At 39.2% G+C, this 26,204-nt stretch overlaps 1 protein-coding gene across 4 annotated transcripts; it reads left to right on the forward strand.

Annotated features, from left to right (window-relative positions):
- Positions 1–1,523: 1,523 nt before the first annotated feature.
- On the forward strand, positions 1,524–26,204 carry LOC103151949 (DNA-binding protein SATB2-like). Of its 4 annotated transcripts, none has more exons than XM_007572236.2 (12): positions 1,524–1,688; positions 6,877–7,125; positions 9,908–10,087; positions 12,317–12,443; positions 13,280–13,403; positions 15,724–15,826; positions 17,899–17,955; positions 18,050–18,582; positions 18,659–18,877; positions 19,402–19,554; positions 22,508–22,699; positions 24,023–26,204. In XM_007572236.2, the coding sequence occupies exons 2-12, from the start codon at positions 6,921–6,923 to the stop codon at positions 24,650–24,652; spliced, it is 2,523 nt and encodes an 840-aa protein (XP_007572298.1). In that variant the 5' UTR covers positions 1,524–1,688; positions 6,877–6,920; the 3' UTR covers positions 24,653–26,204. The 4 variants fall into 4 exon arrangements, with proteins under 4 accessions (XP_007572298.1, XP_016516265.1, XP_007572300.1 ...); XM_016660779.1 differs by having other exon boundaries at positions 1,603–1,688; positions 17,899–17,949; XM_007572238.2 differs by lacking the exon at positions 1,524–1,688 and adding an exon at positions 2,598–2,677.

Below are 26,204 nucleotides of genomic sequence, written 5' to 3' on the forward strand. Positions count from 1 at the left end.
CAGGATGGCCTAATTTTTGTTGCCCTCCTTAAAAAGAGAAGAATATATATATTTTTTTGATGATTTATTAGCTGAGGCATTTTAACCTCTGACCAGTCATGTTATTTTTTTTCCCCCTCTGTTCCCAGTCATGCTGGGCCAGCTGCCACATACTTCCTGCAAATGAGTAACAACATGGATCCTGTGAAGTCATTCCCTTAAAAAAAAAAAACCACACAATATGCGGAAAGACTAATAACAACTCATGAAACAATTGAAATGTACCTACTAAAATAGATCATAAAACTAAATACTAGTCCTTTATAAAAGAAATCAAGAGAAAAATGAAAAATGAGGTGATCTTTTAAACAAAAAGGTACTCCTGACTCAGTGTTTAGCTGCTTCTCTTCTGCACTCTTTATTTTTTTGACATAGAAAGTACTGCTGGTCATGCGCTTTACTGTTTACTTTTGTTTCTATTATAGGGAGCGCAATTGACAGAACCATTACTGTCATTATATTTGTGTTTCTCTGAATGTCGTCCCTTTCCAAAAGAAAATTCTCCTGACTCAGCACTCCTGTGTTAACCTGTGTCTCTTATGGAAATATTGCGTAAGATCAATAAAAGGGATGTTTTAAGCGGAAATATCAGGTTTCTGAAAAATATATTCATTCTGTACTTGGTTGGGGCTCACTGCATCAATGCGGCGTGGCGTGGAGCTTGTGGTTCTGCTGAGGCATTTGGAAAGCTGAGGTTGTTTTGACGTCATCTTCATCTCCGCTTTCCAAAATGAGTGAGAAAAATTATTTTTCACGATATTCTAGTTGTTGTTTTTGTTGTTTGTTTTTTTAGATGTACATATAGGTGTATGTTAATGAGTGCAAAAGAATACATTACAAAAAAGTGTCCGAAATTAAAAGAAACACTGACTGCACAAAGGATTGTGGGAAATATTGTATTAAGGAAACAGGAATATGAACATTTCAGCCTGTATCCAACAAAAGTGGTGTCAAGGAAATTAAACTATGTTTTATGGTTTCCCATTTCACCAGCAGAGGGGACAAAGTACTCCGTCTGAGAAGCCGAGATAAAACTTCTAAAAAATGGTCAAAACTTCAGTATTTTCTTGAAAATTATGGATGTTCAGTCAGATGCACCCACTTCTAATTATACAGTATCAAGGTGTGACGTTCACATATTAATCACCTTCCATCATATTTCCCCCCCACCCTCCTCCTGTTCTCCTGCCATCACAGCATCTGGGACATTAATAAGCTTTTCTAAATCTGTCATCACATTACTCATTTATGGTTTGAAATAATAAAGAAGCGCTTCGAATTCCTACAAGATCTCAAGCTAAACATTTACTTGGTGCTTTTTTTTTTTGACTTAAAGGAATGTTGTTGTTTTTCTTGTTTGGAAGGAAAAAAGATGCAGTTGTTCATACATGTTGTTTTGCCTCAGGATTTCCCTCCCTCCACTTGCTCCCTCCCTCCTTTCTCTACATGTGTCATTTTACATCTCCTTACCCCGGTCGGCAGCAGCAGTCTGCCCTTGTCACTCCTCCTCTGTGCATCTCCTGCTCTGCGTTCTGTCAAGAAAAAGGGGGAAACGTTGGGAAATTCACATTTTGTTTTCAGGCTGGATTCACTCGTTTTCACAAATGGATGGAGTTTGTCGCCCGGCGTGCACAGTGACTTCCTAAAAAGTGAGTGAGTCTTTGCTGGAAACTTTTCTATCAGGCGTGGAATTGAGAAATGTGCTTGTTTTTTTCTTGTTTTTTTTTTTATGAAGCACATATGTGAACTTTTAGAAAAGCCTGCAAAATAAGAATTATTCCACTTACTTTATGGCAATATTCTGTTTCTTTCTATGTAACTGCATATGGATTGAACCTGTTTGGTGTTTTGACATTTGTTATAATTTGGCAGCCGCAGGCAAATGCATCATGTTTTTTTTTTTTAGATGTTCTAGATTTCAAAACAGAAAAAAAATATATATTGTATTTTTGTAATCAGTTTTTATTTAAACAGTTATTCTTCTTAACACTTAAATGGTTGGTTACTATACAATACCTACTGTCTGCTTCTGGTTGACACATTTTCAAAATTTAAGAAAATATAAAAGTTAGATGCTGTGTTTATTCTGAAAATATGCTTAATAAAGCTTAGCATAAAACAGAGGGGGGTACAGACAGAGCAATACTTCAAAACCTAAATAGTCCTAGTTTTAAAGGAAAAAAAGGGGGCCAGTATGGCAATAAATAACATTTTGTCCAAAACTTGACTCGAGTGAAGAATATTTTATAACAAGATAAATTGTTTTTACTCAAATTTACTTAAAAATGTGCAATTTAACTTCTAGAAACCTGAATATTTAACTTTTTTAATGTCAACAATCACTTACCCATTAACCGCTCCCCCGTTTAATCCTACAATTGGTTAAACGCAGCTGCAGCTAATAAAATTATTAATATGTCTGATTAAGCATTCGTCTAAGCATTAATAATTAGTCGTTTTGTTGTTTTTTTTCCCTCTCACATTAGGATTACATTGTGATTTCAGTGCTCCACTTGGCACACCTGGATCAAACGGAGCCATTATTAGCTTGATTTTATTAGCCGCAGCTGTGTGTTTTTGTAGCACACCGAGCTCTGTTTTTATTTGGCGCTGCCTCTGGACTGACGACGACCATACAGTGAGTGATGATGAGCATTTATGTATGCCGGATTTTATACAAGCACATGAACATTTAGGAAGCGTAGTAAAAATATTAATTTGCCTTAAATTAGCTGTTATCAGTGACTTTTTCTCTAAAAATACAGATTATTTCAAGGGAATTTGGTATTTATGGGAAAACTGGTAATTTGTTTTGATTAATTTTTCAAGGTAAAGTAACAATGAGACTAATGAAGCTTATCGCTTAAAAGTGCTTAAAATTGCTTAAAATTCTCAAACATATATAAAATAAAAATGTCAAAAAGCTAGCATTTAAAAGCTAAGATGTTTTTATAGCTTTGCTTTGAAACGTTCACGGTTGAATAACCCAAAAATTACCTTTTTTTTTTCTTTTTTTTATTTTTTATTTTTTTGCTAGAACAAAAAAGGATGAACTGTGGCATTTGAAATACGTCATTTAAAATAAGAATATGAGTAGGCTATAATATATAAGTAAACTATAAGAATTTGGTCAGTCATTCCAAATAAGTTAAAGTAGCTTATTAGGGGGAGAAATGCTGAATTTTGAAGTGCTTTGATATTTGTTTCACCATATCAGCAATATCCCATTCTCTTTTTCATAAATTCACGTGGATGCAGTCAGCATATTGATATTATTTTCATTTAAAATAGATATATGCTTGGTGTGTGTAATTATAATTGATCCACAGGAGAGCAATAAAAATTTTCTAGTTCACTAATCTCATCTAATAACTGATTCCAATTCTAGAAATTTCTGTCTTGGCTATTTTACCAACTTGTTTGTTTGAATTCTCTGAAAACTTTCCTACCAGGTTTAATTAACCTGCTATCCAATTAAAATCCCTTTTAAATCATCTGAACTCACTCAGGAGAGATTTCATCAGACCCAGACCCCCGGAAAGACCCTTAAACCTCTGCCACACACACTTTGCATTAAACCCCTGTCTTAATAAATCAACTTTTATGTGCGCTTTGTCAATCAGCGGCTACCGAGTGCATGACATTTGTCCTCCATGTGCGCTAGTAAAGTGAACACAGTCTGTGCTGGGAGTGTGTGGTCTCTTGAGCTGTACACCCACCTAATATGTTGCTTGAAGTGGGTTTTATGTGCGTTTTAGGCCGCCCAAAACTTAAATCAAGGCTTTCATTCTGAGTGTTTATTCAATTAACATTTAAATAGATAGTAATTAAGTTGAAAATGTAAGAAAAATAAAATGTGAAATGGTCCTTTAGTGTTTCTTTTCTTTTTGATATAGGCTCTCGTAGTTCGCCTTGCTCTGCATGTTTTTGGGTCCCCTCACGAATGACTCAAGCTTACAGCATTTTTTTTAGAAATTTCCAGAACATTTTCACCCAGAAAAAAAAAAAAGGGTGGCAAAAAATTCTGTATTATTCTAATGTGTGTCATTGATGGATTCCATACCATCTTATTCAGCAGTACTTCCATCATTGTGTCAGACGTTTCCAAAGAAGAAGGCTATTTTTCTTTTTTTTTTTTTTCTGACCTCTTAAAATTTTTTACGACACTCCTTTTAATTCAAGTTGCATATTTATTCCTCATGCAATAGCTTTCCTTGTGTGTTCTTCAAACACCACAGCCATCCTTCTTTTTTTTTCTGTTCCCACATTTTATGTCTCCCTCATTAATGGCTTGATAATTGCTCTCGTTAGAGGAGGAAATATGAAGCAGGGGAGAGGTGGGGGGGCTGAAGGGATGGGAGGGGGGTCGGGGGCGATTATAATCCATTACCCCAAATATTCCAAAAACGTGTTTATTAGAAGCAGATGAAACTCAAGCTGAGGGAGCACTTTGTATGTCTGAGCTGCATCAAACCTTTCCTGTGCTGTACTAAAATGCATATTTGAGGGCATTTACTGAGAAAAAGTAAAGGGTGGGTGAGGAGGGGGGGGCCGATGAGTTGACTGGAGAAGATTTTAGATGTTTTGTATTTTTTTTTTTTTTAGGCTTTTGGTGGAAGGGTTCATTAAATCAAGATAAAGGATTGATGGGTGAATTAGAAAAGGCAGCGTGGGATGGACAGCTGCACCCAGAGGGACTCTGATGGGAGGAGATCGGCCTCTCGGTGATGCAACATCTGTTGTGGAGAAACATAAGAGGGAGGACATTTTGGCCACACACTTGACTACAACGTGCAACTAAAGTGTAAAACTCAACTGTAAAATGATCATTTGATTGTATTTAGGCATTTGGGAGCAATGAATCAAAAAACATGTATTTGATTCAGAACGGAGAGCTTTAAATACGTTTATTTCAACGTAATGATTGAGGATTGACTCCCTGGTCCTCTCTTCAGCAACTCCTGCCGAGTCTGGCTAGTATTAACTTTGTGTGAGATTTGAGCCCAGACTCAAAACTGCTGTCATTTGTGGAAGCAAAACAACACAAAAAAAAAGAGGAAAGAAGCGTTTAGTTTGTTGTTGGCCCTTTGTTTCTTTTGGGTTTTTTATTTTTATTTTGATTGTTAAAGAAATGTAGAAAATCTGACTTCTGTCAATCCTAGACAGTTCAGGTATAAGACTGTCACGGTCTTATATCAGGTTCAGCAAAAGAAGATATGATCTAAAATTGTTCCCATTGCAAAAATAAAATTTACATCCAGACATTTATCTTTTGTTGCTGCAAAAACTGAAGAAACGACAAGCACCACTAAAAGTAGTCATATTTTGGTAAATGTGCGTTTTAGACAGAATTTGTTTTACTTTTCTGCTCTTTATAGAGTAATGCAAGTTTAACAAACTGTTATTAGCCGGCTAGTTGGGCTTTCTGGTTTGTTAGCTAGCCGGATGCCTGCTGTAGCTTTAAAGTTGCTTTAGAAACAATGAGTGATGAGTTGCGTTCCTTTAGTTTCTGCATCACTGCATGACAACTGCAAGTGACCAGAATGGGTAGTATCCCCTTTCTTTTCAGCCAGCTATCTGGCAGTGTGCAGCAACAAGTGCGGCTTCTTTGCCATCTAAAAAGTAGTAAAGGTCAGAGAAATACTGCAGTTTTGTAGTTAAAACTTTACAAAAATTGGATGTTTCGTAAAGGTTTGTGTCTCTGCAATGAATAACAGTAAATGTTGGCCAGTATTTTCCATTCACATTACACGGACTTGCAACATGCTACATTAAAATTTCATTTCATACAGCTTCATACGCCATTTGATTACATCTTTAAATACTTTTTTGGGAGCTCTCAAACTATTAAAAGCGATTTATAACTCATTTTGCAAATGCGGCTCATTTAGCCACTTCTGCATCTGATTTAAACATCATTGTTTAATGTTTCTTTTAACAGAAATTAAGTCGGTCAGAGCAGAAAGCAGCGTTATTTTCAGGTCCTGAAGTCAGATTTAGATCTCATTAATTATTCCAGATGATCATAAGTTGTAAATCCACCTTTTAAAGTATCTTGTATTTTATACTTTTACAGGAAAAAGTTTAAATCTTATGCCCGAGTTCCAACAATTTGAGTTTTCTAGAAAGTAAAGAAAAGCAAAGGCATGTTTTGGTGAGTAGTTGTTTAGGAACAATGGAGAGGGAACAATTGTTCAACTCAGGTCTTAGATTTCAATAAACTGATACTTTCAACAAAGATTATTGCATTAAAAATTCATATACAAATACTTTTGGGTAAAAAAAGAAACAGCTTTATGGATTTGATTTCTATCAGCAGGATTAGGAACTTGGACTTCGGCGATACTGTGTGCAGGTTGAAGCTAAAAGAAATCCTTCCAGAAATGTGAAGATCAAATACAGAGACTTAAAATGACTCCTTGAGCTCAGTTGTATTTATTTGTAACTACAGTGCATTGTTATAATATTCCGTCCACGCCTTAAACGCCTTCACGTCTTTCATGGTAGCCTGTTGTGTACTCCTGTGTCTAAACAGAGGATAATAAACAGTTCTGTATTTAGTCTGCTGTGGCCGTCCATGCCTCCTTTTTCTGTAAATAACTAAGATATTGGTTGGTTGTATTGACTAAAAAAAAAAAAAAAAAAAGAAGAAGCAGAGTAAGATTATATATCGTCTGTGAGTAAACGTATGAGCAGTCTCATGTCACAAGTGACGGTTCTGCATATGCTATTAAATCACGCTGGTGTTTAAGTTTTAAGACTGTCCCTCATACAATGGCTGTAATTATCGGGCCTTTTCTCGAGTTACGACCGTAGATCTTCCCCTTTCTCCACCAGCGTCCTACACCGTGCTGGGCGCTCCTTTCAAAAGTTATCCTGGGATGGAGCAGTGCGGAGCAATGGGAGGGGGGCCGGAGAGCCCGGACCTTCCTGACCAAGCCAGTCCGGAGGAAAGGGGGGCAAAACCCGAGAGCCCGGCCTGCAGCGGACCCCCACAGTGCAAGATGAGCCGCCTGGAGGTGAACGGCAGCCCGGCTAACCCGCAGATCCAGCAGAACGGCAGCACACCACTGAGACCGCTGGGAGGTAAGGTGGCAAGGATTCCACACAGAGACCGGCACGAACATCTAAATATAATATTTTTAGATGTGAAATTCTCTTGTACTTGAGCATAAGCAACAAATGAACCACATGATAAATTAATATTAGTGCAATAATCAACAGCTGCTGTTAAGAGAGATGCTCACCTTTTAATATCGATGAAAAGCGTTTTGAGAAACGCCTCAAATGTTTGACACCCAGTATGACCCAGTTAGTTTGAACTAAATGCCACTTTTGCCTGTTTTCCCCATCTAAACACTTTTTTTTTTCTTTTTAAGTGCAATTTTGGTTACTGAAACTTCATAATCTAATTTACTTAGTTTCAGTTGTTTTTATTTTGAACATTTCAAATGTTTTCCAGTCCCAGTAGGGTATTTTTGTTTTTTTTTTAGAATTTAAAGGTTTTTTTTGTCTCTATACTTGCATTAATAAGCCATTAATATAATATTAGCTTAAAATAGTCTCAAAATAGTGTTGTTTATTACAATTCTAAAACTTCATAATCTACTTAAGTTATTGTTTTTAAATGTTCTTTGGAAACTAAAGTTGTTTTGATCTTTGAGTGGGTATACTTGTAACAACAGACCATTAATATTATCACAATTGTTAAAAATTATCTCAAAAATAATATTATTTTATTGCAATAATTTCTGAAACAATTTATCGTCCAGCAAAGTTAGTTACCGTGACAGGCCTGTTTGGCATGAGGACTGGAAAAATGACCGGAGAACTACATCTGCATTTGCTATACTATGTCCAAATTAGAAAAGTTTATAAAGGAGTGACTGTGTATTTCCTTTTAAAAGTAAGAAAGGAAACACATTTCACTGATTAAATCAGGCAAGGTTTCATATTTAGTGTTGTCAGAGAAAAGAAACTCATGTTTTTGAACAAAGTTTGAAACAAAAGCAAAATTAAATGCTGTAAATGTTTGACTAGAAATTATTATCTAGAAACTCTTATTTCTGACTCTGTCAGGTAAAAGTGATGATACTGATGTAAAAGTCAAATATACAGAAAAAAAAGCACTTTTTTTATTTATTTATTTTTTATTTACCAGGGCAGAAAATTGACCAGAATACACACATAAAGCCCTAATCTAGAGAACATGATCATGCATCATTACACAAACTATCTGTTCACACACGGACGCGTTCTGCCGCCGCCTCCCTCCACCCTTCCACCGAGCGGTCTGGTTATTGGCCGATGGCGTGCCTGGTGCTGCTGCGGCTTTGGCTCCGGCTGATGTGTCCCGTTCTCGTCAGGAGAAGGATTGATTGCTTGCTAATTAACAGCTCCTGTGGGACAGACTGGTGGACTGGATGGGTGTGAACTGCTGCACAGCTCTTCGGCGCTCTTAGTGCTTGCCCAAAAAAAAAAAAAAAAAAAAAAGGAAAAAGAAAAACCCAAGTCCGGCCCAATGCACTCTGAAACCGGTTGTACCGCTGGAGTTGTGGCGCTGCTCCTGAGTCCTGGATGAAGTGCTTTAATAGTGGTTCTGGAAGCGAGTTTTATCCCATGTGGGTTTTAATATGTGGTTGAAGCATAAATGCAGTTGTGCAACGTTACGACAAAATGCATTCACACAGTCGTCTCCCCGGTTGTACAAAAAGACCACCAAGCTGGCTTCCTCCAGAGACATGGACTGTACTGAGCAAATGACACAAACACAGAAAGGGCGACATTAGTGATGACTTCCGGAGAAATACGAGTCACAAATGAACTTAAAATAATCTGTTTTCTACGTATTGTAGAGGATAAGTGAGCCAGAACCTCTTCCTCTACATATTCTGCTGGATTATGTTGGGAAAAGATGCAATACTGGTGAAGGTTGTGATAAATTTGAAAAATGCAACTATTTTCTAGCCCTGCTTTAGATACTTAGACATTTTCAGCTGTTTCTTTGTTCAAACATGGCTCAAGATGATGCAGAGCTTCAGTATTTAAATCTAAAATCTAAAATGCAGGTCTGGATTTGACTAGGCCATCCATGCTCATGAAGATGCCTTGCTCTAACCCCCTGTGGTTGTGGGTTTAGTTTTGTTTGTCCTGTTTAAAGGTCAACCCATCTTCTCTGACCGGCTTCGCAGGAATTTCACAGAATAGAAATAACCTTTATTGTCCCTCAACTGGTCAATTCAGGTGAGTCAGCAGTAAAATGACTAGATTCACAAAAGCAAAAAAAAAAAAAAAACACACACACCGAAAAAACACACAAAAAAAAAGTCCACAAAAAAAACAAGACTCCCACAACAACATGTCACAGTAGAGAGAGGGTGTGCACAGGGAGATGCACAGTGGGGGTTCCAAAACCCCACAGCGTTTTGTCCGGGCAAAAAAAAAAAAAAGCTTAAATTTGATCTATTCTGGCTTGAACTTCTTTTGATGAGGCTTTCTGGTATTATGGATCTGAACGTTTCAGATTTTTCTTTGTTGGAAAATTATTTTTAAACACTTTTTCTTTCTATGAATCTGTCACTGAAAATTGAAATCTGTGCTTGCAACGTGATCAAATCTGAGGATTTAAGGCAGGACAAAGTGTTTTATCTTACCTTTTTCAAGTCTGCTGCAAACACTAGAATAGAAATGGCTTTATTGTCCCACAAAGGAGAAATTCAGGTCAATTTGTGTCCCTGGAATCTTACATTTGGCTCTTTAAACGTTTGAATTAAAGACTTAGAATGTGGGAGAAAATGCAATATTTCCTTTAAAACGTGTTAATTTCCTATTTGTGAAAGGTGTGTTCACCTGCCTCTTCTCACGGCAGGTTTGATGATCCCCATCTACTGCGTGGTGGAGCACGCAGACGCAGCCGGCGACTGCGACAGCCGCAGCGATCGTCACGCCGAGTTTGTGCTGATCCGTAAAGATGTGCTCTTCACACAGCTGGTGGAAACGGCTCTCGTTGCCCTCGGATACTCGCACAACTCAGCGGCGCAGGCTCGAGGTAAGTCAATAGAAGTTACAAATGGTTTTAATTTTTTATTTTTTTTAAAAGTTTGTACTAAAAGATGTACTAAAACTAGTCATTAGGACCATTTTTTGCACCTGTTCCAATAAAATGTTATGAGTTTTTTTTTTTTCTTAAGAAAGCAACCCCAAAGTTTAAATAAACTCCATTGCAGGTCATTTCTGGCTTTTTACAAAGTAACAAATAATGAAAAATAAAATTTTACTGATGTTTTCAGTCATCCTCACTTAAATTAAATGTAGCAGGAGTGTCCAGCCATCATGATGCTTTATTTTAAAAAATTACAGCTTTTCTCCCTTATAAGTTTGGCCCTACTGTTTTTAGCTGCCTGTACTTTGGCAGCATATGAAGTTTTACCACCAACATGCCAGACATTAAGTGGCCGTCTGCTCAGTTTACCCACTTGAAAGGAAAACAGTTTTTCCTACCACTGTGTTGTTGCTGATGAGTAATTATTAACGAAAGCGGCTGAGTTAAAATGCGACTGTTTCCCAGATGTGCTGGCTTTATCAGACGACACGAAACATGCAGGGAAGGTATTTTATAGATAAAACCTGTCTGCTTTCTCTTTGCTTATCTCCTCCAGCAATTCAGTCGGGTCTGCCCACTCGGCATCATAATGGCTAACCCCAACAATAACCTTATGTCAGACAAACACCACTTTTTTTTATTTTTTTTTTTTATTTATTTCTCCCCCAATCAGTCTGAGATCCAACCTGATGGTGTTCAATTTGTGATAAGGAAAAGCCTACAGACACGTGCACAGGGCACACACACATAAAATACAGCAGTTTGACATTCCTGGTGTCCCGTAAACACAGGCCACTCTAACCAAGTGGCCAACGCCCTGCGACCCATCCCCCCTCCCCCACTGTCCTTCACCTCTCCTAAATAGCTAGGTTTTGTTCTGAAAAATAAGCCTTTTCTTTTCAAATAAATAATTTTTGGCTGGAGTCTCGCATTTTTTCCCCCAGTGTGGTTGCAACCAAAATTATACAGAGTCTCTTCTATTTTCTTCCGTGATTGAATCGCATCTTGCAGGGTTCTGACTGGATGATTATTTTTAAACTCCTAACAGATTCTCACTGGGATTTTCCTGTAGCTGCACAAAAGAAGCCATTTCTTTTTTTTTGGGGGGGGGGTCATAAGGGGATTTATAGCCGCTTCTGGTTTTTATATAAGCTGAGGTGACAAATAAAGGTAATAAAACCAAAATAAATCTCACTTAAGACCCTTATTTCTAATGAGTAATGACCACAAAGGAAACTATTTGTCCTGAACTTTTACGTAAAGCTGCCCAACATTCCCACTGGAGGCTCGGTGAGCCGCTGAATGAGCAGCTCCAAGAGAAAACAAAACTACCTGAAGATGTCCATTCATCATTGTCACGATAAATTCCTGTTAATGTTTAAAAATTAAAGCTACCCGTATTGTCAGGATTGTTCGTTTTTATTACTTTTTTTTTCAAGGAAAGTATTAAAAAATATCAAATCAAAATATATATTTGATTAAATGCAATTTGGTGATGAATTGCATTTTATTTGACTTGTCCTAAAGGAGAGTATTACAAATGTTTATTTTTAAAGAGCAGTATTTATTTGCTGTATTTGGTCACACAGTTACCAAAAATAGTCTTAACAAATCATTCTTATCACTTTTATTGGTCTCGCAATTATACCACAAAATATCGTGATAAAATTGTGATAAATCCAAATCACCCACCCTTGGCTTTGAGCGTAGCACAATCCAACACTGCCCTTCCCCTACCTGTTGCTGCACCTTGCCTGCACAAAGACGGATTTCCAGGCGCTTCTCATTGCCAGTAATGAGAAGCAGATATGGTGCAGACAGATGAAACCTGCTCACATTCCAGGTTTGATTCACCCCTTGATCTTTGTGCTGATTTCATATTTCTCCTCTGATTAATCAACTAGAGTCCAAATAGACAGTATTTTTGTTTCTGTTTTCCTCCTTGCAATTAAAAGAAGCATCCATGCACACGCAAACAAGGCCATACAAGGCTACGCAGTCTGTGTTTGATTTCTGGAGATCCTAATGTGATTAGGTTTGTTTACATTTGCACTTCCAGTCGAGGGTCGGTCTGAGGCCAGGTAAGCGTTTGGACGACGCCAGGCCAGGACAAGCACGTTCCGACTAAAGGAGATTTTTTTTTGAGACTTGAGCTCCACTTGTGTTTTCTTGTAGGCATTATTAAAGTGGGAAGATGGAAGCCGATGCCCATCCACTACCTGACGGACGCTCCAGAAGCAACAGTGGCGGACATGTTGCTGGATGTTTACCACATGGTTACGCTGCGGATTCTCCTGCACAGGTCAGCTCACTGCAGGGAAACTGGGTTAAAGTTTCAACTTCAGCTATCAGGGAAAAAAACGGCCCCTCAGACTGATGGTGCCTCCACACAAACAGCCTAAATTGTTTCTCCCAAAAGGAAAGGAGTTATTTTAAAGATCAGGAATGACCAAAGTGGAAAATACATGATTTACATGATTGAAACATGCTAATGATATGTGGATCAGTAGGCAACATTGGGCTAGGTTTCCCTGGCCCTTAGCCCTTTAAAAATCAAACAGAAATCTAGAAGCTTGTTGTCGACTGTAAAGTGTGAAGTTTCTCTGCAATTTCAAACTAAAAATGTTAGTTAAGGTAAACATCTATAGTTGTATGCCTTAATGTTGAATTTCCACCTAGTTTGGATTGGAGAAAATAATTTTAATAATAAAGTCCTCTCAAATCTTTTAAAAAATAATTTCATATTTGACTTATACCAACCTAAAAATAGGAAAAGTTTAAATAATTTTAAAACGTTATGTTGACTGTATGTTCAATTCCTAAACATATTAGAAAAGGTGAGACGGTTTTGCCATAACTTTTAAAACTTGACCAAAACGAAGATGAACTCAATCATTATAGTAATTTGTGGTACTTGTCTAAATTCTTGGTCGAGAATAGGACAAGTTTTAATTTGGTTTTATGAATAAAAAGTTAAATTTAGGAACAAGATCTCTCCCAGTTACTTCAACACAAATATCCTGAGCCCCATTTTGTGATTCACCAATTAAGTCTCCAGCCTTTTTTACTAATTTAGGAACTGTGTGAATGTGAAATATTTTTTCCCGCGTCGGCTCCAAATGAATATTTTCGTTGCAGCTTTTCTCGGCTGGAGGAGCTGCCATCGGAGCAGTGGACTCACGCCACAGTGAGAAACGCGCTCAAAGAGCTCCTCAGAGAAACCAACCAGAGCACTTTGGCTAAGGAGTGTCCCCTCTCCCAGGTATCTGCTGCAAGACCACACTACACTCTAGACGGGTGCAAGAAACAAATAAAAAAAAATCAGTTCGGATATCGCATTCCGAGGCAGTGGAGTTAAGTTTCGAATCGCACAAATGTGCGAGCAGAGATAGCCAAGACGCTGCTAAGTATTTTCTCTAAACACATGTTTCATCATCAGTTCACCACACACTTAGTGCAGTATGTAATCTGACTCAGTCACACGCGCAAAATATCGATACCATCCCATGGGAAAGGATGCAAGCACGCACACCTCAATTATCCTGCTGCTCACACACACCCTGCAGTCATTAGCCTCCAGTGTGTCATTTCGACTTGTGATTTATACACAAGACTTAGTCATGATGTAATTAGTGATTAGGGGAAGCGTGTGGGTGGTGTACATTCGCAGCCTGACTCATGTGAGTTTTCATCTTTGGCATTTCCCATGTTGAGTTTGTGCGTCCGCTGCTCTGCGGAGGTGACCACAGGTTATATTAGGAAGGGAGGGCAGTTAAGTGTTAATAAATCAGCAGCGAGTCCCAAAATACCATCACTCCCAGCAGAAATACGCAGGTGAAGTGGTGGCAAAGATGAGTTTTGGAGCACTGCAGAGTGACGTCCTCTAAAGAACTGTAAAACAGATTCGCTTTCGTGGGAATGTATTCACGTTTTGTCCCTTTACAACCGCAAACTTGATTGTTTGCAGCGATTTCATGTGACAGAAGTGCAAACAATTGTTGCTTGATTGTAAAGAGGAAAGAAAATGGTCCAAGAGTTTAATTCATATTCTGCCCTGCTGAGGCGGTACTTTAAAGATACGACTCCGTCAGGTTTGCAGATGGAGAAACTGAAAGGTGCAAAATTGATCAAACTCACTCGGACTGGATGGAGAACATCGTTGAACACCAGATTTTTTTTTTAAGATTAATCACTCATCCTTAGTTGGCTTCAATTTAAGATGGTGGTATCCAAAACTTTTGTCACGTGGGACAAAATCGTCAAGTCAAAACTATTTAAGGACCAAAGAAAAGTTTTTTTTGTTGTTTTTTTTTACATTCTCATCAATGAGCTGTTTAATTTGCCTGTTTTTGGTGGAAAAGGGACGGATACATCAGGTAGAACCGAAACCTAAAGGTTTTTTTGACGTTTACCTTCGAAGGAAAATATCCAGTTTGCACATTTTTTTGGAGGGCTCTATTTTTTTTTTTTTTAAGGAAACAAAAACAGGAACAGTCTATTCTCAGAAATAACAGGGTTTTGGTTGCTCTTTGTTAAATACAGCAATTGTTTTCAAACAAAGTTAACCTAATTAAATGCAGATTTGGGTGCATCAAAGTCTTTTTCTTTCTTGAGTAAAAGTCTCTGGATAAATGTGGTCCTATTTACTATGAAATTAAAGACGAGGCAAAAAAGCTTACTCGTAAAAAGACAAATACTTTGTGTTGCCGCAAATGGCCCTCTGGGATGCACTTTGGACACCCCTGGCTTAAAACTTTGACTGGTCCATTCTAACAGATGAATCTGATCTAAACCAGTACGATTAGTTGTCCTGCAGAAAACCCTGAATGTTTTGCAGCCTCTGTCAGGTTTTCCTCCAGGGTCGCTCTATGTTCTTCTCCATTCGTCTCGAAGCCAACTCTGATAGCTTGCCTGCTAATGAAAGCAGTCGCCCCCAAAGCATGATGCTGACACCGCCATGTTTTAGTTTTGGAAAGGTGTGTCGAGTATGATGTGCTCATAGGCCAGAAAGTAAAATTTCAGACCGAGGATTTTCTTCCATGCATTTGCCGTGCCCCGTACGTGGTTTGTGGCAAAAGGCACTTTTTATTGCTTTCTTTTTGCCCCTCTTTCATGAAAGACAACTGTTTGTCATGACTTGTGCTCTTCTTGTCTGGTCTCTCAGTTTAGTCGAAGCTCCACATTTGTGCCATAATCTTTCCGTTTCAGATGATGGATGGAGCAAGACTGTAAAACATTCAAAGCTTGTACACTTGAAATAAACAAGAAGTCAATATTAAGGAATTATTTACTTAAAACAAACTCCTGTAGCTTGCTGAAAATGCATTTGTAAGTTAGTTTTGTCAACATTATTTTATTAAGGTTGAATGCAAATGCATACCGCACACTTCATGTTTTTATTTGCAAAACTTTATGCTTTACTTTTTGTTCGCTTGTCTCAACTTCATACCTTGACGTTTCTGGATGCAACTTGACAGAATGGCTCAAATTATCTGAACACAAAGCACTGCAGTCAGCTTCATTAACCAATGACCTCAAGCTAATGTGTTTTCCTGTTGGTTTGTTTATTTTTTTCCCCTAAGAGTATGATCTCAGCGATTGTGAACAGTTCCTACTACGCAACCGTCTCCACCTCCAAATGCCACGAGTTTGGGCGCTGGTACAAGAGATACAAACGCTTCAAAGGTAACTTTAAACCCATACTCTGACTTTAAATGGTTAATAAAATAAATGTCATCACTTTCAGGAGGCAGACGAATGTCAAAAGCAGGTTTCCTTTGGGCTTTAAAGCACTACGTTAGCCTCTGAGGTTTCTGCTCCCTATGAGGCAAATCCCCATTTTTCATCACCACACAACGATGTTGGAAATGTTTGGCATCTGTCACAGTCAACAGCATGCAAAGATTTACCAGATCAGTTAGTAATTAGCTGCAGTGCTTAATGCCTTTTGAATTCCTGTCTCAATTACAGTTGTAAGATGTTTTTTTACTAAAAGCTGTCTCAAGAGAAAATGGTTCTTTTATGTTTCATCAGTTTCAGTAAAACTAAATTGTTTATGGTTACCCGATGTTGCAGATGACCTCATGTAGTGCACAACTAATTGTAAGAGTTCTTCTATAAAACGTTTTTTTTCCAATTGGGTGAGCTTAAATTTTTTTATTTTATTTTTTATTTAAATAAACCTATGAATTTAAGCAAGATGACCCTATATACGTTTGGTATAGATCTATTTGGTTTATACAAAAGTTTTAGTCAAAAGTCTGAACCATAATATCAGATTTTGAGGACTTTTCTTGACCTTTTAGCTCCTGATCTTCTTGACAGCCACATGTGGTGTGCTCTGACATCAACAAGATGTTGTTCTCCACGCTGCTGCCCCAAACTGAGTCCATTCTCAGGAAAGCAGGAAAACGGCTGAATGTGAAAATCCCAGTAAATCATCAGCGTTGACATGCTCAGACCACCCCGTCTTCCATCGACAAGCATTCAAAATCCATTTTCCACCTCATTCTGCGGCTCAGTTTGAGTTCCAGCAAGTCATCTTCAGCATGCCTGTATACTATCTTGATTGGCAGATTCACTATCTTTGATAATAATGGCATTCCTTAAGCGATTCGCAAAGATAGTCAAACTTCTACTTAAATGATTACAGAATGCTCTAAATCCAAATTCACAAAACGGCTTCAAACGTTAACGCCAAACAACTCCACACCAGATTAATCCTTTATTTTGGCACTAATTTCTTTTGTGTGTGTGGTTTGTTTTTTTTAAATACGTTTGTTCTCTCATTTGTCGTGTTTGTTCCCTCAAAAGTTGTCTCCCTACCGTCACGTTAGAAACTTTGACAGTCTGCCTCCCCTGCACCTCAGCCACCAGCAGTGTTTATACAGCTTTTTTTTTTACTTAATGAAACCTCCTAAAGACACTCAGACACTCTAAAACCGACACTTACCGCTTGTCATGTCTTAAGCTAATAACTCACCTGCCCAAGTGCCTTCATTCTCCTGATGTTTTCACACTCCCCTGTCCACCCCCTGTATGCATATGAATATTTACCTCGGCCTTTACGTGCCGGCTGTGCTGCATGAGACGTCCGTCAGCGACGGCTCTCATTAGGAAGGAACTGTCACACATGGTTCACATTAACGTCACCCTTAATACACATGACAAAACTAAATGCTCTTAACTCCTAATGGAAAACAGCAGTGCCTCCCCCCCCAAACACACACACGCAGTCTCTCTAAACCAGCAAACACCAAGAGTCACACACATAAAGGGAAAATCTGATGCCCTGCCAAGATGTATCAAGTTTTTAAGTTGCCAAATTATAGAAAATGTGACAATAAATGCAGAAAATGACCATTTAAAATATAAATGTATAAAAAAAGTCAAAACTGTACAAACAATATGTACATTTCACATTTAACATAAAAATCTCCTTGTCTGTAACCTAAATTTTGGCTAATGTGTAGCTTTAGCTTTATTTCAGATTTACTAAATTTTAGCATTTTAGGCAATAATATATTTCTCTTATTAAAAAAAGGAATTGAATTACTTGTATCTTTTCGTCCATTTGTAAAGCTGTATTAAAATGTGTAAGTATTTGAATAAAAATCTGTAGAATGTGACACTTTTTTTTAAAATTGGGTTCATTGCATGTTTCTCAGCTGCTGCAACTTAGAAAATCAATCAATCTGGTTGAGAGCAGTTGTTGTGGATTTGATTTAAAGATTTGCTGTTCTGTCATGGCCCCCCAGGTGAATACAACGAGAAGATGTGGCCATCACTGGAAAAGTCGGACATAAAAGGTATTTGTACGTACTTTGTCCATATTCAGTATTCACAAGTTAAACCATTTTTTTCCCCTTCTTTGGAAGGGAGTGTGATTTTTACTGTGTGTTTCTACAGTGGAGAGGGATTTGGACCTGAGCATCCTCAACCACCGTCCTCCACCTCTGCTGCCATCTCCCGGCCATTTGGCCACGCTGGGCGCTCCGGGAGCCCTTCCCATCAAGAGCTCGTTGGGTGACACTCACTCCCCCCCTCAGCCTCACAGTCTGCCTCATCCTGCCGGCCCGAACCACCCGAGACCCCCCCTCCGTCCGCAGGCCTCAACTCTGCTGGGTCACGGCGGACTCCTGTCCCCCCAGCTCTCCCCGCAGCTCGTTCGCCAGCAGCTCGCCATGGCTCACCTCATCAACCAGCAGCTGGCGGTCAGCCGCCTGCTCGCCCACCAGCACCCTCAGGGAGTCAACCAGCAGTTCCTCAACCACCCGCCCATCTCGCGGACCTGTAAGGTGTCTGGGCCCGCTGCTGACCCCGGCTTGAGCTGCTCGGGTGCTGAAGTCTCCTCTGACATCTATCAGCAAGTCAGGAACGAACTGAAAAGAGCGAGCGTTTCTCAAGCCGTGTTTGCCCGCGTTGCTTTCAACCGCACGCAGGTAAGAGTTGCTGTTCTAGATTTAAATCTGTCGCAAGGAAAAGAATTTCATAAAATGAAGCTGGATCCTCCTGCAGGGGTTGCTGTCGGAGATCCTTCGGAAGGAGGAGGACCCTCGCTCGGCCTCGCAGTCTCTGCTCGTCAACCTCAAGGCCATGCAAAACTTCCTCAACCTGCCAGAGGCCGAGCGAGACCGCATCTACCAGGAGGAGAGAGAGCGGAGCACCAGCACCAATCACGCCACCACCCACATCTCCAGCAGCAGCAGCAGCAGCAGCACAATCAGACACACACAGGTACACACACACACGCACACACACTAAAGTCTGTGAAGAATTTTTTTTCTTCTAGCTAAAGTTACGTTAGCTCAACATGTATCGCATTATATTACATTGCAACAGCAAATTTTAATATTTTAAAATATGGAATAACTTGTAAGTTAGCTTTGTCTTATTTCAAAACTAACTTGGTAGTTTTTGGTCTATGTGTAAGTTAGACCAAAAACTAACTTAGAAGTTATTTTGCAGCAAAAAATAGGAGCTTGTTTTAAGTAAATTCCTTAACACTGATGAAAATGTACTAGTTATAAGTAAAATAATCAACCAGTAGAAGATATTTTTTCAAATATTATAAGTTAAGATGGTTTTTTTCCTATAACTATTAATTTTTTCATCAATATTAAGTTTAAAACGTACAAATTTGACAAAATATGATCATATTTTAATCATTTAAAACTGTACGTGTACGACTCTTTTTACGTGGCTTTATTTATTTATTTATTTATTTTTATCTTTTTTTTAAATTTTCTAATCCTTCCCAGACTAAATGCACCATCTCTGGTCCGGAGCTGCAGCTGAAGCTCGACTCGCTCGCCAACATCACATCAGGGATCTACGAGGAGATCCAGCAGGAGATGAAGCGGGCGAAGGTCTCCCAGGCTCTGTTCGCTAAGGTCGCTGCTAATAAGAGTCAGGTCAGTTTCAACAAAAGACGCCTCCACACCCCTTGATGTTACTGTGATAATCCAAACACGCACAAACACCAGACTATCTACAAAAACTCAAGTCTAAACCTGTATGAATGGTTTCCTGCTGCCACAGAATCTCCAGATAAAAACAAAAAAAACAACAAAACATGAACCCAAAAATATTCAAAGCTTAAAAAATCCGAGGCTTCTCTGATTCAACTTAAACATGTTTACACACATTAAACTCCTGTTATACAATCCTGTACACAGACACACAGAAACACTAGCTGAGTTGATCATGTTTGAAGGAGCTGATGAGGTGTGTGTGTGGGCGTGTGGGGTATCTGATTACCCGCTGTGGCATACCATCATGACTGCATCCTCCGATAAACAATGCGGGCGATCAAGATCAAAGCGCAGTCTTGCACTGGAGACGGAGACAACATCAGGAGGGTTCAGAGTGAAAATAACAAATCTCTGCCGATTCTCTGTGCGGAACAGACATATTTTCATAGCTGCAGAAAGAATCTGAACAAAACATCTAAAAAAAAAATGCCTGAGAGTTGAAGGATGAGGCAGTAAAAGAAGCAAGACACGGATGGATGATTGGTTTAGTAGCATTAATTCATAGGATGAAAGCTGCTTGTTATACAGTTGGTGGCAGATTCTGGGTCAGAGGAAGCGATCTTCGCACATTCTCAACACTCGACTCGGATTCTGCTTCTCTTCTAACCTTTACCTTGGGAATAGCATTTGCCGTTGTCTTGTAAGGTGTTGGGAGAGTGCTAACAAGCTGACATGGACCACAAGTTTTGTTGAACTGAAATTACCTCATGTCACGAAGCAATACAGAATAAAAAATGGTGTATACAATTTAATATTTTTTCTCGTAAGGAATTAATCGGAACACCTGTACATTCATTCTAGCTTGGTCTCTAATAGTGTTTAGATTCTCTCCAGATTCTCCTGACTGAAGTGAAAATGAACATTATAATATCCAAAATATGTCTGAGGTCTTCAGGAAGCAGCTTATGGGTGTGTTAACGGCTTTTCTGTCTTGGTACAGAAAGTTGCCTACAAATGGAGGACGTCTGAAGCAGGTTTATCCTGAAACCAGGCGGTAAGATGCTAAAAGAGGTTTCCAAAAATGCTAAAATGTCACTATGCACTATGGAACTTACAGAAGCACTTACTGCTGAGTCTGATGGTGCGTTCACACCAAACGCATTACGCGAGTCAAAAACGCGTCTGTCGCATCAAGTTTGATGCGTGTACGTTTACACCAATCGCGTTTTGAACATCAGGCATGTCTGGTTAGGACCGTCTGATGCACTCGACATGTTAAATGCTCAACACACTCCATACAGTTCAAATCACGCCACACTAGACGCTTGAAACGAACCGCAACGGGCCCTCGACGCGCCTCCTCATAGACTTTGAATGTAAACCACACGCCTGACGCTCAAAGCATGTCCAAAAACACAACCTATCTGGCAAATCTAAAGCATTGAAAAATAATTTCTTCCCAACTGTGAGGCATTGTGAGTCTCACTACCATAGAAACCACTGGACATAAAACATGACATTCTTTTGGAGTTAAATATTTTAGCACCAGCGCGCCAAAATGAGCTGAAAACAATTTTATCCACTTCTTTCTGTTTCTGTGCCTCAGATCTGATGATGGAGACATTTCAGGTGACTCACGTCCATCATGTTTACGCATCTGCTCTGACTCACAACCTCAGAATAAGAAGTTCCTAAGTAAATCTGATGATATCAGAGGTACTTGTTATCAGACCTGTTGCCAATAGGAACTCACTGCTTACTAAGCTATAGCTGACTGGACGATCCAAACACCTGAAGTCCAAGGAGATCGTCTTATGGCTGCTGTAGGCCAGAGAGTCCTTGTCCTTATTTAACCTGGAAAAATGCAAAAATGTATTCCTCGTGTAAACTTTAACTGTGTTTTTATCTCTTTAAATGTCTTTTATCCATTTCATGTTTTGTGTTTTAGGGATATTTGGCTCCACAACACTTCGATCTAACTAAAAAGATTCTATGTGTTCTTCATAAAAAATTAATGACTACAAAAAATACATCCATTATTCACTTTAATTTTGCTCTTTTTAGCCACTCTTTGTATTCATTCTGATTAGTTGGAGAGAACAGTATCAGTCGCTCGGAGGAGCTTAAAAATCTATTTTTGTTTTTTAGGACTATAGTGGTAAATTACCCAATTAGAAACTATAAAAAAATATTAATTTTTGTCTCAATTTGTGGTCAGGACCAACTTTAACTGCTACCAGAATTCGCCACAACTTTTAGTACCAAAGCAGTTAAAGAGGTTTCACAAACGTTTCATCTCTCCAGGTCCAGCTCATTTCATAAATATGGCATTTCAGAACAAAAAGAAAATTATATCAATTAAAAAGCAAGTGGGTTTTGTTTTAATATCTGATATTTCAGGAGTGTAATGTGAGGAAGCACAAACATGGTTGAAAAGTGTTCCCTTTAACGCTCATACTTTACAAAAGCTTCAGTTTTTTTAACCTAAAAGTCATCTTGAGCCGTTGTGATTTTTATTTTTACACTTTTCAATTCATTTTCTGAAAGTCAAGCTTTTTTTCCACTTTGTTTTTGGTAGCTTGACACTAACCTATGATTTATTAAAGTGTGAAAAAGCCCATAAACTCAGAGGAGCTGCTGATTTTAGATGCTTTACAGAAAAACTTGGCAAGCAACAATTTTATTTGGTTTTGTAATATTAAGCTGTCACGAAAATGCTTCTGTTTCTGTTTTTGGTGTCTAGAAAATGAATTGCTTCAAAAACTTCCCAACAAGTCGCATCTGACAAGGACAGCACCGTTACCTAGCAACCTCAGAAAGCGAGCGGTGATTTTATTTATTTTTTATATTCCAAGGTTAAATGAATAAATTCTCCTCTTTCTGCTTGTTCTAGGGTTGGCTGTGTGAGCTGCTCAGGTGGAAGGAGAGTCCGAGCCCCGAGAACCGCACTCTGTGGGAGAACCTGTGCACTATCCGACGGTTCCTGGCCTTACCGCAGGTCGACAGAGACCAGGTCTACGAGGAAGAGTCCAGGCAGCAGCACAGCGACAGACTCCACACCGTCCTGCACATCCCTGATCAGCAGGTAAACCGGATTCAATTTGACTAATACAAGCTAGAAAAATGCTTTCGGTTGTGCAAACTTTCAAAATAAATAAATAAAAAAATAGCTTCACTGTTAAAATCAGTCGGTTCTGTACAGAAAACATGTCTGCCTGATCCCACCACCTGCTTCTCTCTGCCACCCTCCTCTCTGTCATGTTTGTCCCATAACTCATTGAAAATAGAAGTGGTAAATGACCGGCCCACACATTTCCTGCTAAACACTCCTCCATCCCACCCTCTCCCCGAAACCAAAACGCTCTCCAGTCTGGCTCTAACCTCAATATTATTCAGAACACAGCCTGTAATTATTGAAGCTGAGAAAAAAGGAATTGCCATTATCTTTATTTAGGTCCTTTAATTTTGATGGACCACAGATTTATGGTGTTGGATTCCTGTGTTTGGGTGTGCAGGCCACCCCACCCTGTTAATAGGCTGTAGTAGTCTGCCTGTTTGTGAATTTGGGAGCTTAGTGTGCATGTCAGAGGTTGATGGAGGCTGGTCAATCACACTTCCTCTTGTTTTTGTTTCCTTTGACTCAGCAGAGGCAGACAACTCAAGCTGCTCATTTATTAGCGGAGGAAAAGTTTGAGCTTATTAAGCTTCACTGGATGATAAATCTTTAAAAAGATTCCATGAGAACAACTGAAAAGAGATGTATCAGGAGTCAGAGTAGAAACAGCAAATTTTGATATTATTGAGGTTTTTATCCAATGGACCAGATAACATCTTCAGTAAATCGACTCCACCTCTGTGTAATTTAATCTGAACATAATCAAGCAGCATCTTGAAGACAAAGGCAGATCACTTTCCCTAAATCCTCAGGGGCCGATATCCTTCAACTTCGACATGAGTCTCTGCTTCAACACACCTGATTCAAATGGTCGGGTTATGAGCAGGACTCTGGAGAACCTGACTGCAGACTGAGGAGCCATGGGTTCATAAAGTTGTTTGAAATTCTGAAATGCTCAAATTTCAATATGGTGGTTTCAGGGTTTACAGAAAAGCCAAATGGACATATTCAAATGACACAACTTTTTATGAACTGAGCCATGCTGCAAGTTCTGGTGGAACCAGCTGCATGTTGTCTGGGAAAAAAAATAATAAATCCTTGTACTACTTCCTGTCTTCATCGTCTTTGCTGGTTGTGACATTAGGTTGTCGATCATGTAACCCGTGAAGTGTTTCAGTTTTGCAAAGTAAATCCATTTCGATTTATCTTGGTTCCTCAACCTAACAGGAAAACTTTTTATCCAAAAAATCGTGAGTTTCTTTGACAGCTAGTTCTTATTTCTCTCTTCTTCAGCCTTTCCACAGACATCCTCTTCCTCCTCTAACCACTCCATCGCCTGTCCATGAAGAGCCTCAGCCCGTCGCCCTGATGCCATCGTTGCAGGGCCCAGAGGACATGCCGCAGCGAGTTTTGAGTCCTGGCCTGGGAGGCGGAGCGAAGAAGTCCAGATCTCGGACGAAGATCTCCTTGGAGGCCTTGGGGATCCTGCAGAGTTTCATCGGCGACGTGGGTCTCTACCCGGACCAGGAGGCCATTCACACCCTGTCAGCCCAGCTAGACCTGCCCAAGCACACCATCGTCAAGTTCTTCCAGAACCAGCGCTACAACGTGAAACATCACAGCCAGACCCGAGAGCCCGTCTCCGGCGAGGACGACCGGGAGAGCTCCAGCCCGAGTGAAGGAGGCATCTGCGCTGCCGAGAGCAGAGAGGAGGAGGCCCTGTCTCCTTCTGAGGAGCTCAGTGAGGACGGCAGGGGTTCAGTGGAGATGTTCAGAACAGAGCGGGACGTGAACGACGGCGAGGCGGAGATGGAGGCGGAGAAGGAAGAGGGGGACGATGAGAAAACCTCAGGACCACCAACTTCCTCTCTGTCTCCCTACAGCAGCGTGGACAGCCCCCACTCTGCCGAGCAGCAGAGATAACGGCAGCGAAGGACGCCATCGAGCCCCAAGAGCCTGTGAAGAACCACCCATCATCACTATCATCATCATCATCATCACCATCACCTTTACCAGAGCTGCTGATCAGAGCTCGTTAATATCTGAACAACTGTGGACAAATATTTATCCAAGGACTGATTGAAACGTGACCTGAAGGTATTATGAGAACTTTTGAGGTTGGATGTGGCCTGCAGAGGATTTTCACTTTTTTCTTTACCCCAAGTTCATTGAAAATCATCAAAAATGTAATTGAAATACCAGAAAGTTCTTATGGAAGGCATTGACTCATTAAGTTTGATGTTTTAGTTAGATATCTAAATATGAAACGCCATTGTTTTCAGCCAATTTGCTCCAACAGTTGTCTAAACTGCTGCTAAACCAGCCAAAGTAAATCCTTTCTACCATTTATTTTGCATTTCTAACTATTTAGTTTCTGTCACCACCCATTTTTAATCCAGTAATTTATAGATTAATATAAAATGATGCATATATGTTGTTGTATGCATGATTTCACATCATTTCTACCACTTACTCAGGTTATGTTGGACTAGTAAATCTGACAACTTTTCAGTTTAATGTTTTGTATCAGTAAGCAGGGAAAAACGTCAGCCCCAAACTTCAGCTGACTTTTTAAATATATATAAAAAGTCAGATATATATATAATTTGAATCATTCCATAACCCATGTCCTTTGTACGGGTGCATCTTAATAAGATTAAATATCCTCAGTTAATTTATTTCAGTAATTTAATTGCAAATTGCATTCCAGAATCTTCACACACAGGGTGATTTATATTTTAAGCATTTATTTCATTTAATTTTGAGTGGTTGAAAGTGAGTGAAAACCCAAAATGTGAGTTCTGCATAAAACTGCCAAATGATTTAAATACAGAAATATGAACATACTGACCAGAACGTCCATGCAGTTCTTGGTCAGGACTACTTTTGCATGAACAACTGCATCAATGCGGCATAGCATTGATGGTACGCTGCATATTGGTCCTTTTTTTTAAAATTTCTTACTTTTCTTTCTTTTAAAAAGAGCCATACAAAGTCAACCATCATGTGCCTATCCAAGCTGCCAGTTGTTTAAAAAGGAAAGAATGAAGTGATTCAAAATTATCCCCAATTTTTTTTTTCTTCCACTCAACTTAATAGCTTTGGGTACAGCTCTCAGGGTTGGCTGCAAAAGATGACGGAACCTGTTTTTTTTTGTTTTTGGTTTTTTTTTTGGCTATTTGTGGCAGGTTGGCAAGTATTCTTTATGCATTAAAATGTTTTCTGATTGGTCACGTTTTTCAAAGAACTGAATATTGGGTTTTCATCAGTTGCAAACCATAATCATCAAAATTAACAAAAGAAAAAAATAATCACTTGAAATATGTTCATTTTTAGAGTGCAAAACTCTGATATTTTCAACGATGATATCCACTGAGATGTTCCTTTATTGTACAAAGACACTTTGACTGATCTGTTTGTGAAACTGTCACTAAGCCTCTGTTGATAATAAAACAGTTTCACAACATCACTCTAA

Source organism: Poecilia formosa, unplaced genomic scaffold, assembly GCF_000485575.1.
Source record: "Poecilia formosa unplaced genomic scaffold, Poecilia_formosa-5.1.2 Scaffold297, whole genome shotgun sequence".
NCBI classification, from domain to species: Eukaryota; Metazoa; Chordata; class Actinopteri; order Cyprinodontiformes; family Poeciliidae; genus Poecilia; species Poecilia formosa.

What these genes read in the sequence shown, in the direction of transcription:
- LOC103151949 (XM_007572236.2), top strand. Translation starts at nt 6,921, where the DNA reads ATGGAGCAGTGCGGAGCAATGGGAGGGGGGCCGGAGAGCCCGGACCTT. An exon ending in GAGATACAAACGCTTCAAAG is followed by an intron (nt 15,827 to 17,898) that starts GTAACTTTAAAC and finishes ATGGCCCCCCAG; the next exon opens with GTGAATACAACGAGAAGATG. An exon ending in TCGCTGCTAATAAGAGTCAG is followed by an intron (nt 19,555 to 22,507) that starts GTCAGTTTCAAC and finishes TGCTTGTTCTAG; the next exon opens with GGTTGGCTGTGTGAGCTGCT.